Genomic DNA, 14,116 nt, shown 5'->3' with positions numbered 1-14,116 from the left:
GTTACATCAGATTAATACATCATTTTTTATGCTCCAAATGCTCCATGATCTAATTTTCATCTGAAAGTGGGGCCTCCTGGCATGTACTTGTTTAATGCGATGGGATGAACTGAGATGAAATGAGTGATGTTAACTGACATCGCCGAGGGTGCAAGTTGAAAATGACATTAAAGAAATTGCGGGCAATAAGCTTCAATAGGTTGGCAATGAGGACTGGCGCCTTAAGGGGTAAACCGCATGTTAGGAGACCGTTAAGGAGAAGAAAAGGTTCTTTTTATCTCTGCTGTGAATGAAAGAAGCAGCTAGAAACCTCAAGGTTTCTGAAGGTTCTTCACATCTCGACTGAAGATTAGAGCTTAAAAAGGAATTGTAAAATGACATGAGATAGATTTAGTCAGTAACAACAACCTCACAGTATTTGCTTTCTGTTGTGTTAATAAATTATGTTTGTATGAGTTTCAAAATCATCATTGCATTAATGTTTCTCCTGGAATACATATAAAAAAATGTTTATTTGTTGTGCCATTACTGTCTAAAATCTCCATTTATTATATGCACCACTATTTCATAACTATAAATCTACTATTATTAATCAGTTTTGGTTGTGTCAGGTTGCACAACCAACTCTGCTCCCAGCAGACCACATGACACGTGCAATAAAATACAAAACACACTGTGCAATTTATAGCTGTAATAGTTTTTCTGTCTGTACATATAATATTTCAGTTTTTTATTGCTTATTTATAATACTTGTTTTTTTATTTTATCTTGTTTTTATTTTACTATGTCTCTTGATTTGCACTATACTCTATGCTGCTGTAATCCTGTAAATTTCCACGCTGCGGGACTAATAAAGGATTATTTTATCTTATTTTAACTCCCAGACCGGAAAACGCTGTAGTAGCGACCTGTCAATCAGAGTAAGCCCGTCCTAAAGCATACCCTGGTTTATAGTGTATTTGACTCTAAATGGACCATCATTTACTAAAGGAACATCATGCTGTATTGAAGACTTGAAACTAGAGATTAAGACCATAAACTCATGTTTACTGAGTAATTTTCTCATAGACCTCAACACAATCCAACTTCTCTTTGCAAACCAGAGGAGTTGCCCCCTGCTGTTAGATAGAATGCAAATTTTAAGGCTTCACTGATATAAAATAGTCAAACCAGCTCAAACTACCAAATTGATGTAATGGTATTAACAATCAGAAGTCAAAAGGGACATGTTTCTAACAAACCACTACTTTTACTTTCGATGCTTCTTCCACCACAGGGTAAGAAGTCATACAGGGAAGAAGGCCCAGTTAAATCGAAAGGAAGCAGAATGGCTCCTGGTCAAGTGGTAGCTAGTCGTGACACGGACCACAGCAGCTGAGGAATGGTGTGTTCCAAATATAAAAAAAATGAGGTAATAGCTTCTAATGTGTGGTGCAAAGGTGTGAAAGACGTTGAGGAAGCGAGAGGATAGAACAGTTGAGGAGGGTAAAGACGTAAATTTGGACGGTCCTACCTCTGTCCTCGGGCCTGACGGGATGAGGCTTTTTGTCTGCGCTGGGAACCTCCGGCCTGAGAGCTGGAAAACGGAACATGGTCCACAGTCAGTCTGAACCTGACTGATTCAAGACTCACCAGACAATGAGGAGGAACACACGAACACACAAAAACACTTTCACAAGTTCAATCTTACAAAGAAAACTCTCTCTCTCTCTCTCTCTCTCTCTCTCTCTCTCTCTCTCTCTCTCTCTCTCTCTCTCTCTCTCTCTCTCTCTCTCTCTCTCTCTCTCTCTCTCTCTCTCTCTCTCTCTCTCTCTCTCTCTCTCTCTCTCTCTCTCTCTCTCTCTCTCTCTCTCTCTCTCTCTCTTACATACACATTTATTCCATATGTATCTCTATCTGGCCCACACTGTACTGTGCATGTATACCTGCATGCACCTGTGTGTGGTTTACACACATTCATTGTTGTCTCAGAGAGAGACACACCGAACTGAAACACAATGCAGTGGCGTAAAGGTTGTGAATGCAAATGCTCGGCAAAAAACTTCCTGTGCAGACAGGAAAACAATGATGCAAGAGTGCATTTTGCAAACCTGCAGATCTTGGTGACGATATGAAGCACTTGCTGCTATATGGTGATACACTTCAGGCAAAAACATTTTGCGATTTTGGACAATTTTGCTTCCATAACATGTCTTGTTTTAGACTAGTGGATAGAATAAAATATTTTACTACTTTTGTCTATGTGCGTCTTAGATTTCTCCTACATTCACCAAAAGTTACCATTTGATAATGCCTGATTTGCATATTTAAACTTAACATTTCAGAAAACTTGTAATACAAAAAATAATTGTCTTAATGTAAGTAATGAACTGGGGAAGTTTCATGGAGTTACTCTATTCACCTGTAGTGTCCCCCCACCACCATGAAACTATGCTGCGCTCTACTTTCATGTTTGGTGAAAGAAGAACTGCAAAACACTTTGAGTGAAACCATCACATAACATTGCGAAAATCAGGCAAATCCTGTCTCAAAGTGATGCAGAAAAACTAGTTCATGCATTTGTTACCTCTAGACTAGATTACGTAACTCCTTATTGAGGCTGCTCTAATAAGCATTTTACTTGATCCAGAATCCTGCAGCAGTTCTAACCCTAGGAAGCCAGAGCCTTTTGTTATCAGGCTCCTCTTCTGTGGAACCAGGTTCCAGTTTCAGTCGGGGGCAGACACACTCACCACTTTCAAGAGCAGGCTTAAGACCTTCCTTTTTGATAGCGCTTATAGTTAGGGCTGGTTCAGGTTCGCCTTGGACAGCCCCATGCTGCTATATCCATTATTATTATTAGGATACACTGAGCTACTATCCTCTTCTCTCCTGGCTATGTATTAATCTCCTATTTATACATTACTGATTTTGCTTCTTAAGGAGTTCTTGTGCTTCCTCGAATCAGGTTTATGAATCATATACATTGAATGTCATTGTATCTACTGTTATGCTGTGACATTCTGTACTACATGACATTATTGTCACATTCTGTCCATCCTGGAGAAGGACCTCCTCTGTCGTTCTCCCAGAGGTTTCTTCCTTTTTTCTCCCTGTTAAAGGGGTTTTTAGGGGAGTTTTTCCTGTGCCGATGTGAGGGAAGGACAGAGGATGTCGCATGTGCACAGATTGTAAAGCCCTCTGAGGCTAATTTGTGATTCTGGGCTATACAAAATAAACTGAATTTAATTGAATTGAATCACATCAATCTGGAACAGGGGTTTACTTGGACACGTTCCATGTATTGTGTTTGACATTTAACGCTTGGTCCTTTCTCTGAATTGTACTAACGTGGCAACTTTGAAAGTGCCAGGGAAAAAAAAGCCCTCATTGACCTCTGCACATGCCGTTCTCCATTCTCCTGGTAAACCGCTCGGCTGTCAGAATGTTCACAGGCACTTAAGTTATGTGATTACTGACCCTTTTCAACCCTGATCGGATTTCTGAAACATCTTTCAAAGGGAACACAATTTGCTCTATCGGGTAAAGTAAACGGGTTCCTGGCCTTTTTTTTTCCCACTTTGCTTCATGTACTGGTTATATACCGACACTGGTCTTAGGGAATTGGACATCTGGTTGCTGTAGCAACCGCCATTTAACATTTTTACACACGCAAATGGATAAGTGAACCATTAGAAGAAAAAAAGAACCAAGATCAAATACAATTTAAACTTTTTTTAAAGCATCACATCTGTGTCTCTGAAATCCAAAGCCACAAATTTTGTTTTCATATACTTTATGCTCTAATTTATTTTGTCATTCAGAAGGTGGTGTTTGTAAAAACGTGAGTTGCATTGCATGCTCTCTCACTTAAACTTACGACTAAGCATACATAAACTTATGGAAGCTCTGAAAGGCAAGTGAGAGGATCCATTTTCTAAGTCTGAAAAAAAATTTCTCTCCTGTGTTGATAACCAGATGAGCATTTTTTTTCTTTTTTGCCAAGATCATTTTTCTAAGGGATTTTTTCCATCTGTGAAATGGGTTGGACATTTCTTTGCCAGTTGAATTATATTTATTTTTGTTGTTGTAATACTAATTTCAGCGACAAGAGGCTTGGGTGAAACACTACTACAAGTTCTAAATAGGACTTAACAACGTTGTAATGGTGCATTACAGCCTCATGTGGCTGAAATGAGAATAACAACAACAAAAAAACACTGTTTTATACTTGTTCTATATTCATCAACACAGGAAGGAAAACAATTTAAATCTGACTTAGTACTTTGATTTAGCCTGGTTGTTTGATCCTGCTGTGGCTCTGCATACTCTGAAGCAGCATAAAAGGTGAATACATTCAGTATGAAGTGAGCTATTGTTGGAGAACCGGTGTTATCTGCTGCACTCATCAAGTCGCACCGTTTCCTCACACTCCCCACTGAGCTGGTGGAATTGAATGAGGCGGAGGGTGATAAGTGTTACTTACCTATGCTTTTTGATGGGGGAGGTGGCTTCTTCGGCTTCTGACAGGAAGAGAGAGTGAGAGAGAGAAAGAGGGAGAGAGGAAATATTGGCGAGTGTGACTTGACATCAGTTAAGAACCTATTATACCACTACCTTGCCATTTGAATATTCAAAGATAACAAGGTTTGTTTTTATCGTTTCGATCAATCGTAGAGAGAGATTACAACCAGTCAGACAACATGAAAACAGCAGCTTCAATGGAAAATCTACAGATTGGACAATTGTTTCTGTCGTGCTATTAAATCTCAGCGCTGACTTCCTACGCGGTCAAACGCAACACATCACTGCGCGGATTGAAGACTGGATTGGACGCTCTGGCCTGTTGCGCAATCGGTTTGATTCCTATTTGAAGGACAGAGGCCGCTGTGTTGTCCGTCTGTAATAACAAATCTGAGCGTGATGACATCTGGAGTTCCTCGAAACGCCATCCTCTTCTGCTCTACCTCTACATGCTCCCACTAGCTCACATTAGTAGACGACTAAATATCTTACCGTGATTGTGCAGACGAAACGCAGATTTACATGATAATACTACCGACCGACTACGGCCCAGTACAAGTACAGAGTGAGCGCATCCAACCGTTAAAGACCACAAACCGAGCAAGAAATCTTCATGTAGTCATCGACATATTCCAAATCTTAAATCTTAAGTGACTTTACTTATTTGAAAGTGACTTTTTGACAAATTTTTTGTACATTTATACAATGTATTTATGATAAAATAATTTTATAATACAGTAAAAGTCCTGCATTCAAAATGTTACTTAAGAAAAAGTACAAAAGTTTTGGCATCAAAATATAATTAAAGTAAAAGTATACTCTTTAATCATATAATATATTTTCATCAGGCCTATATAACTGGATTATAATCATTGATGCATTAATGTGGTCATCACTTTGATGTAGCAGCTGGTAAAGGTGTAGCTCATATTAGGTACTTTATATACTTAATAATTATATACTTCTTGATAATACATCACAGTATATAAGTCGATTTATATTTTGTATTAAAAATCTGAATATAAGTAGCCTAAATAGTAACTAATATTGTCAAATAAATATTAAAAAATATATATATTCTAGCAGTAGAAAGTAACATAAAATGGAAATACCACAATATTGTACTTGTGTACTTGAATAAATGTACTTAGCTACATTCCTCCACTGATAGAAAAAGAGCAGGTTCTTCATAGATCCAGCCTCCTATTTTTGCCCCAAAGTGCACCTATAGGTTATACACTGACTGTGGATGAGTACCTCATAAAAACCCCACTTCAAAAAGGCTCAACCTTCCCTTTAAAGGGGGGACTTTGGCTTACCTCTTCTGACTCCTGCTTGGGAGATGATCTCAGCGACCCTCTCGACGTGGGCGTCTGAAATTACGAACACAACGACAAGAGAATAAAATTAAGTAATGTGGAAATATGGTGAAAGCGCTAACGCCGTCTCTCTGTAGCTGCTTTCAAAAGCTGGTTAGAGATTCCTGGAAGAGACTTATGAGCAATTAGCTAAAAAGCATCCGGCTGATTATCCATATGCCTGTGTGATGTGGAAAACATAAGTTGTGCTTTACTGCTCATTCATTTCAATTAGATGATGGAAGGTAATGGAACGCCATGTGTCAAGAGTTGAGACAAAAAATTAGCATGGTTATGAATGGCTCCATTATACTCCCCCCCCCCCCAACTCTACATTACACGTTTTGCTTTATTTCAAATGTGTCGCTCTGTATCATTCGTATCTGCTGAGATGTCTTGGTGAAAGGACGTTTAGATGGAACGTTTACAGGCTCAAAACATATTTTACTTTGAAAATGTAAACTTTATAGAGCTTTTGAAAGGTAACTTTAGTATTTTTTTCCAACCTGTTTTCCCATGTTTTTTTTGTGGCAAACTGACTAATCAGCGCAATGAAACTGGTCCAGTATTGAAGGGAGAAGACAGTAGGTGGCATCCTCTAAACGGGCTGCAATGTAATCAGACAGAGTCAAGCCGGCGCCGTCCACTAAAGAGTGCTTCTTTTTTTTTTTAACCACTGACAAGCTCTGATTGTTGTTCAGCTCAGACTTACTTCTGACAGACCCAGCAAAAGGTAAAGGTAAAGGTTATATTTCTCGGTCCTCTCTGTAACGTTGTCAGCACTCCTCATAACAATCTGAACACGTCTTTCACAAAAATAAGCTAAATTAAATTGCCAGTAACAGCGTTCTCCCCCTATACTGGACCAATATTAAACACAGTGGAAACTTTTTTTTAAAGTGCAGCACAAGGTTAAGACGCCCCTCAAAACGTCACACTACTTAAACAATTTCAATTAAAATGACCATGAGTCCAAAACCCAAATATATTCCTAAAACAAAGAAGAACCCCAAGTCTTCATAATTGAGACGCTTCAACTTTAGGATTTGTTTAGTAGTTTAGCTTCAAGGTGTTCTCACCTCCCTCTCAGATTCAGACACCAGGACTACAAAGTTGTCTGGGAAAACTCCGTCTCTGCCCCCGATCTCCCCTCGCCACCAGCCGGGCTCTCCTGTGTCCTGTTGCAGATCCAAAACAAAAGTCACTTTCGCTCCTATATTCCTGCTGTTTCTTTAAACTGCTGCAAGATGCAGGTTCAAAAAGGAAAGAAATTAAACTTCACAAAGCACCATCCAAAGTTAAACTCACTCTAGAAAAGTAGAAAAAAGATAAACACAACTCTTGTGATCATTTTAACGAGCACTTCTCAACTGTCTCCACTAGATGGTGGTAGCTCTCTACCACAGTGTTGGTATGGCAACAGACAGGAGTCACCAGTCCCTCTTACAACGCTGAGTGAGACCTCATACCTCGACATGATGTCACAGGCAGCTGAGCTCAGCCATGTAATCTATTACTCCTGAATGACAGTGACCCTACAAGGAGGCAATCATCTGCATCAGAAAGATCCTTTTCTGACAATGATTTATTTTAGAGGTCACACAAATAAAAAAGAAATATTAAATAATCAGAGTGACAAAATAAAAAGATTCTATTTGTAGAATCCTCCAAAAATATGACAGAAGACATGAATGTGTATTCAGTACATCAGAATGTGTTTTGTTTTAGAGTAATCCTTCTTTTAATCATGCTTATATTTTCTGTTCATTTATCAAATCTCAAATGATCAATCTAACTCGTGGGTGTGCAAGCTTCGGCCCTCGGGCCAACTGCTGGCTGTTTTTTAACATGGCCCCCCTTGAAGAAAAAAAACAATATGGCTCGAGCATATTTCTAATAATAAATCACACTGTATGTGCATTTGACTTTTTTAGTTTGAACTTTAGATTTCGTTGCCATTTTAAAGGACTACTTGATTACTACACACTGAAAACTCCCAAGATGATTGGGTAGAAATTTGCTGAACATTTTAGAAACATTGTGAACATTTTTACTGTTATTTCCACAGAAACCAAGCTGTGAAGTATTCCTTTAATGTACAAAGCAGCGAACGCCTACCTTGCTCAGGATGTGGATGATATCTCCCTCCTTGATGGTCAGCTCGTCCTCATTCGTCGCCTCAAAAGCAAATGTGACCTTACAGTACTCTTTCGCTGAGGAAACAGATATGTTGGAGTCTTAAAAAAAGGATTCATATGAAAGAAGCATAATAGGAAACCCAACAGAGAGTAGAAGATGTACACAAACACACAAGGTTTAAATCAATAGTCTTTTTGAATAACTTCAAAAAAAGCTTTTAACTAATGACAGATGCTAAAAATGCTTACAGAGCTAGCACGCCCACTTTAGAAGTAAATAGGTAAACAGAAAAAAACTTTTTTCCCCACCACCACACACAAACAAGCAACCGGTTACATTATATACACTCTCCCACACGTCAAAGCGTCCTCTGCAGTGCTTTTACGGTGCTTTACCTTTGGATTTGCCGTCTCCGTCTGCTCTCTGCGAGTCTGTCATGTTGGGATGGGCGGGCTTTGCAGCGGATGGTAATGATGGGATTGGCTAAAATGAAGCAAACCATACAGATGGAAATGATTTATCGCACATGAGTGGATGTGTGGCTTCGTGTGGTAGAGTCCCCGTCTAAGAGACGGGTTCCTGTCTGAACCCAGTGAGTGGAGTAACATGACTCTGTGCTGCTGAGTGTAAATGTTTGTGTGAAAGATGTTAATTTTGGGGGGTTAAAGGGCAGATACAGGGGCAGGTCCACCTGTGTTCTTTTCCAAGGTTGTCAGATAAAAACGCCCACTCAGCTTTTTCGCAAATAGCAGTAATGTAGGTTACCAAAATGAGCTATCAATAAGGTTATGAATAATAAGAATGCTAGCACTAGCTGAGTCAACTTAAGCTGTGCTTGGTTTGGAAATAACTTTAATGGTTGGTTCTAATATCTTGAAGCGTGGTTGTATGTATATATCAGTGTTCTGCTTGGTAAAATTATCTTTTGTGTCAATGGAGTCTGGTGATTTTGAGCTCTGACAATAAGATAAAGTGGCTGTGGACTGGGGGAAACTGTATTTTAGCCATCCAAAAAGAAGGCCCACCTTAAAAATAAAAATCCATATCAGTGCATGCTGTATTTAGAATATTCTCACCGCTTTACCTTGCAGTAAGACAGCCCTTTTCGACAGGTAACTGAAGCCATTATCTATGGTCTCTTCAAAGAACCAAGACTCAACTGACAAAAGCAGTATTTTTACCTCTTGGAACACAGCAGTTGCTGGTCTACCGCTGCCTCAATCGGTCAGTCTGGTTTATGTTATTGTGCGACTTTCGAATGCGAACTAACGTGGTGTCATCCAAGTTACTCAATGCAATAGAGTAGTGAAGGGATACAGTATTTTATAGGCCACCGGGATGAAAACAAGCTCTGTGGCAAACACACCTTTTATTCAGCAAAATAATCTTCACAATTGAAGACCCCTTAATGATGTTTGAAGCTTGAATATAAACGGCAGAAGGAAAAAGCTAATGTTAGATCTATAAACCAACCACAGTGAGGCTCTAAAGTCATATAGCCACTTGTTAGCGATGGTTTTGTTTAAGACACGTAAAAGCTTCAAATTCACCAAAGGGGTATTTACTGACGTACCTCATTAGAACAAAACCTTAAAATATGTGTCTGTGTTAACAACAAACCTTATCTCCAACATCTAAACAAAAACTAATAAAAACATTCACTTTGTGACCTGGCAACCAAGAGTGCAAACGTATTCTTATTTATTACTTATTCCTGCACCACTCTATTCAATGAATACAAGGATGAATATGAACTGTATATGTAGCAGTGTCATTAGACCGAAACCTACGTCAGGCCACTTGAAAAAACTTTTTTAGAAGCGCTTATGAATATTAGCATTTTGACGCATTAAACGGACGTTCTTCAACCAGAATGTTGTGTTGAACACCATCGGGAAGCTACAGAATGATATAAAAACTTTAAAAAAATGATAATAACAATGGACACAATCCGCCCTTTAAGGATTGTATAAGATATGGAGAGAAAGAAGAATTAAACAGTGAAACACAGATGGTTTGTACCTTTTTCTGCTTTACTAGGAAGAAAAGTCTAATGTTACAGCTTGTAAGTGATGATTAGTCAGTCAAAGGATAAAAAAATAAGTCTACAAGGAAATAAAGAAGACAAAAATAAAAATATAGCACTCTCATGCTGTGGAACTAACAGAAATGAAAGCATAGTATAAGATTGATAAAAAGTAACCAGGCAGGTTTTCGACAGAACTTCAGAGATTAGCAGAAAATCGTCAAAAATATCACGAGCAGGATGCTATATGTCTGAGATATAATATGCATAGAGAGTTATCGTTGGCTGCGAGGAGGAGAGCGTGAGAGCATGCGACATGTGAGGAGCGGAGGAGAGCGAAAGAAGCCGTGTTAGTGGTGAAAGAAAGTGCGAGGGCTGTTGTGAAGAGGAGAGAGGAGGAGAAGAAGGGAGAGTTTCAGAACGGAGTTACGTGCTGAACAAAGCAGAGAGCCTATGTTATTATTTGATAGGTCACTATGTTAAAGGGATAGTTTGGACGTTTAGTAGTGTGGTTGTATGAGGTACTTCTCCATAGTCAGTGTATTCCTACAGTAGATGGAGTTTGGAGAAACAAGGCAGGATTACCAGCACGGGAGCAAAGTATTGTACTGCTTTGGACATATACTAAACACCTAAATCAAAGTTTAAATGTACATATATTTAGATTTGTTTCACCGCTTTGCCTTTCTTTGTGTTATTGGGTGACTTTGGTGCAGCGGTAGACGGGCAACTCCTGTGTTGTGCGAAGTAAAAAAATATTATTTATTCACACTCACACACACACACACACACACACACACACACACACACACACACACACACACACACACACACACACACACACACACACACACACACACACACACACACACACACACACACACACACACACACACACACACACACACACACACACATACATAACATACTACACAAACTGCAGTTCCCTGTTGGAAACGTATACTTTATAGCCGTATGACAGCAAGGTAAAGCTGTGCAAATATAAATACTACCAAATTCCATCAACTTTGACTTTGACTTTGACTTTGACACACACACACACACACACACTTATATGGGAGGCACCTCTTACAACCACACTTAAAAACATCCAAACTATCCCTTTATTATCAACATGCCATTGATCCCAGTATATCCTCCCTTCTGGTTATTTCAAGCTCAAAATAATAAATAAATGAATGTATAAAAACTGAAAGAATATATGTAAACTTCTTCAGGTTTTCCATTTAAAAAACGTAAACTTACTGTTTCCACACTGGCTAAATTGTTTTCAAACTGTGTGTCAGTGTAAATGGTATTCCCTGTGTGAATTTGGGGTCATTGAACCTGTGCTGATGACAGCAAAACAAGTGTATTCACAACAAACAGAAACTTCACATGAATCTTTGTCCAGTTTAGGCGGTAAAAAACAGAGAGGTAAATCTTACCCCAAAACGACGCAGAAATAAAGAATATAGACATAACACACGTATCGTATAAATGAAGTTAAGAAATAGAACTAAGACTGGGGTGGAAGTTTACATGGCCTGCTGCAAATAAATGTCAGGAGCCAAACATTTTGGGTGGATTTGATTTACATAGACCACAGATGGAAATGAGCCCAGCCAGTTCATCTGATTTGCATAAGTTGCCGCTATATGTGATCTGATGCCAGGCTTTTTATCGAGGCTACGAGTGAGAAAATATCAAATAGCTTGATGTTGTCAGCTCAACTAAAAGACCAACGGTTGATGATAATGAAAAATCAAGGTCATAAATGCCTTTGACTCAATTATTTCTGTAATCAGTAGTGTGTGTGTGAACCTTTCAGTTTGATTACATGCAGAAACTGTTTTCAGTGATTCACTGCAGTCCACTGAGTAGAATGTGAACACGATTATATTATGTAGTTTTTATACTTGAAAAGTTCTCAACTGATTGTGATCATGTTAAACTTGGACAAATAAACTTTTTTTTCAGGGATTTCAAGAACAATAATAAAAATTAAAAAAAATAAAGCCTTCTGTCCCATTTATAAAATCGGTAGGTTTAGGTATGCTGCCTTTGTGTTTCTGAGAAGCATGACAATTTCAAATTTAATTCAAATTGTACACAAAGTACCACTGTAACACTAGGATTTGGTGTGTATGATTACTGTCTCTCAGCAGCAATATCTAAGGTCTTTTGAAAGAAAATAAAAACCTTTCTAAAAATAGATTTTTGGAAGATGTGATTGTATTCAGAATCTAAGAAGATAAGAATCTTTATTCTTACAAAAATGTTTAAAAAATAAAATAAAGGCCCTAATTAAAAGGCATTTCATTGGCTGCTCAATTTCAGTATATTTTGAAATTTGGACTGAGATAATTAAAGAATAATAATAACTCCAATGTCAACGTTATGAATGAAGCTTCAAATTATTCGGTACAGCCCTACTAGTAGGTGATTGTTTATGATGGGGAAAAAAACTAGTTCTTACGATGTGTTCGCTAACAGCAAAGTGTTTTATAGCTGATCTGAACGGCCAAGCTCAAAGACAGATAGAAGAGATGTCAGCTTAGAGACGCGATATCACTCAAATATGGTGGTGCAACATTTTACAGTGTTATGGTCTTGCATTCAACTTCATGTTTTATATATTCAGAGATTGTGTCTCACTTACTCTGTCCTTCCTCTCCTCTGTTTCGGGGCTCGGCAGTCGGGCCTTTAGTTTGACCGACCCTTCTCTGAAGATATCGCCGAAGCCTACGCCTCGGATCTTCTTGGGCTGAGCAATGACTCCGTTCCCTGATGCAGGCTGAGGGGACGTGGAGGCGGCGCCGCTTTCCATTCCACTTCCATCTGCGGAGGAGAGACACAGAGGGGGGGAATTAATCACATCTTACTGCTTTGCCTTCTGTTGCAAAACTCTATAGACCCTTTTCCAGTGTGGAAACTATGATGATGTAGAGAAGTGTGCGCACACACTTCCGGCAAGGGAAGTACGGCAAAAGCTTGTCAAGTTAGAATAGAGATTAATAGAAGACATGGCCCAGTATTTAGTGCTCAGATATATATATACCTTTGGTGGAGAAAATTAGCGTGTAATGTAACATCACCACTTGATGTGATATCTGTGTTATCTGAGGTCATGTACAGAACAACAAACACTATGACATAGACTCAAGTTAACTGCTGAGGACTGATGTAGAGATGGCGTTTACGGCTCATGTAGCAGCAGCAACCTGTCAAACACCAGGTTAGCCCCGCCCTAAAGCATCCTCTGCTTTATGGTCTATTTGACTCTAAATGGACCATCATTTACTAAATGAACATCATGCTGTATTGAACAAGACTTGAAACTAGAGATTGAGACCATAAACTCATGTTTACAATGTTTACTGAAACTGCAAAACTTCCGTTGCCAACATGCCCACTAATATTTGTGTTTAGGTTGTGAAAGGATCTATAGGATAGGATACATTATTTGTTATGGAAAATACACATTTGTATTCCCCCATCAGCCACCAGAAGGTGCCAAACTTCTGTTTATTTATAAACACAGTTACATTACACCATTCCTAAATACATGAATTAAGATATTCATTCATAGAAGACTTAATGTCTACAGTACACCACACATAATGAAATGAAAAGCAGATACAAGATGGGGAACCAGTATCACATCTGACACTATATCACATTTCCTGACATTGTAGCGTTCACTTAATATCTAACCTCGAGCTGTGGATCCTAAAATGTGCATGAGCATGTATACGCGCACGCGCACACGCACACGCACACACACGCACACACACACACACACACACACACACACACACACACACACACACACACACACACCTGCTGCTTAAAGAGCTGCTGTACCTCCCAGTCATATAACTAGCAGACAAAAGGCTTAGAAACATTTGAAGCCCCCAGCCAAACTTCTTGTTCAGGCTTGTTTCAGCTGTGCTGCAATAACACCTGAACATGACTACACTTAACTGTACTGACAATGAATGATTGGCCATAATGCAAAGAGAAAAACCTGGGGAAAAAACGGGTTAAGAGATCTCCACATGAACAATTCTCAAATATGTTTGAATGA

The 14,116-nt window shown here is 38.9% G+C and overlaps 1 protein-coding gene across 2 annotated transcripts in view; it reads right to left on the bottom strand.

Moving 5' to 3' along the window:
- The window catches only part of cd2ap (CD2-associated protein), a 59,739-nt gene that overhangs the window by 19,832 nt on the left and 25,791 nt on the right, over positions 1–14,116 (bottom strand). Inside the window, exons 6-12 of one of the 2 annotated variants that reach the window (XM_054618893.1) lie at positions 12,689–12,867; positions 8,396–8,483; positions 7,980–8,074; positions 6,941–7,039; positions 5,823–5,876; positions 4,466–4,502; positions 1,514–1,576 (exon numbers count right to left, since the gene is read on the bottom strand). In XM_054618893.1, the coding sequence (XP_054474868.1) occupies positions 1,514–1,576; positions 4,466–4,502; positions 5,823–5,876; positions 6,941–7,039; positions 7,980–8,074; positions 8,396–8,483; positions 12,689–12,867 (615 nt within the window). The remainder of the gene's footprint in view (positions 1–1,513; positions 1,577–4,465; positions 4,503–5,822; positions 5,877–6,940; positions 7,040–7,979; positions 8,075–8,395; positions 8,484–12,688; positions 12,868–14,116) is intronic. The other variant, XM_054618894.1, reaches the window with a different exon arrangement.

This window comes from Anoplopoma fimbria, chromosome 18 (genome assembly GCF_027596085.1).
Source record: "Anoplopoma fimbria isolate UVic2021 breed Golden Eagle Sablefish chromosome 18, Afim_UVic_2022, whole genome shotgun sequence".
In the NCBI taxonomy this organism is placed as follows: domain Eukaryota; kingdom Metazoa; phylum Chordata; class Actinopteri; order Perciformes; family Anoplopomatidae; genus Anoplopoma; species Anoplopoma fimbria.
This window is presented reverse-complemented; position numbering and strand designations above follow the sequence as displayed.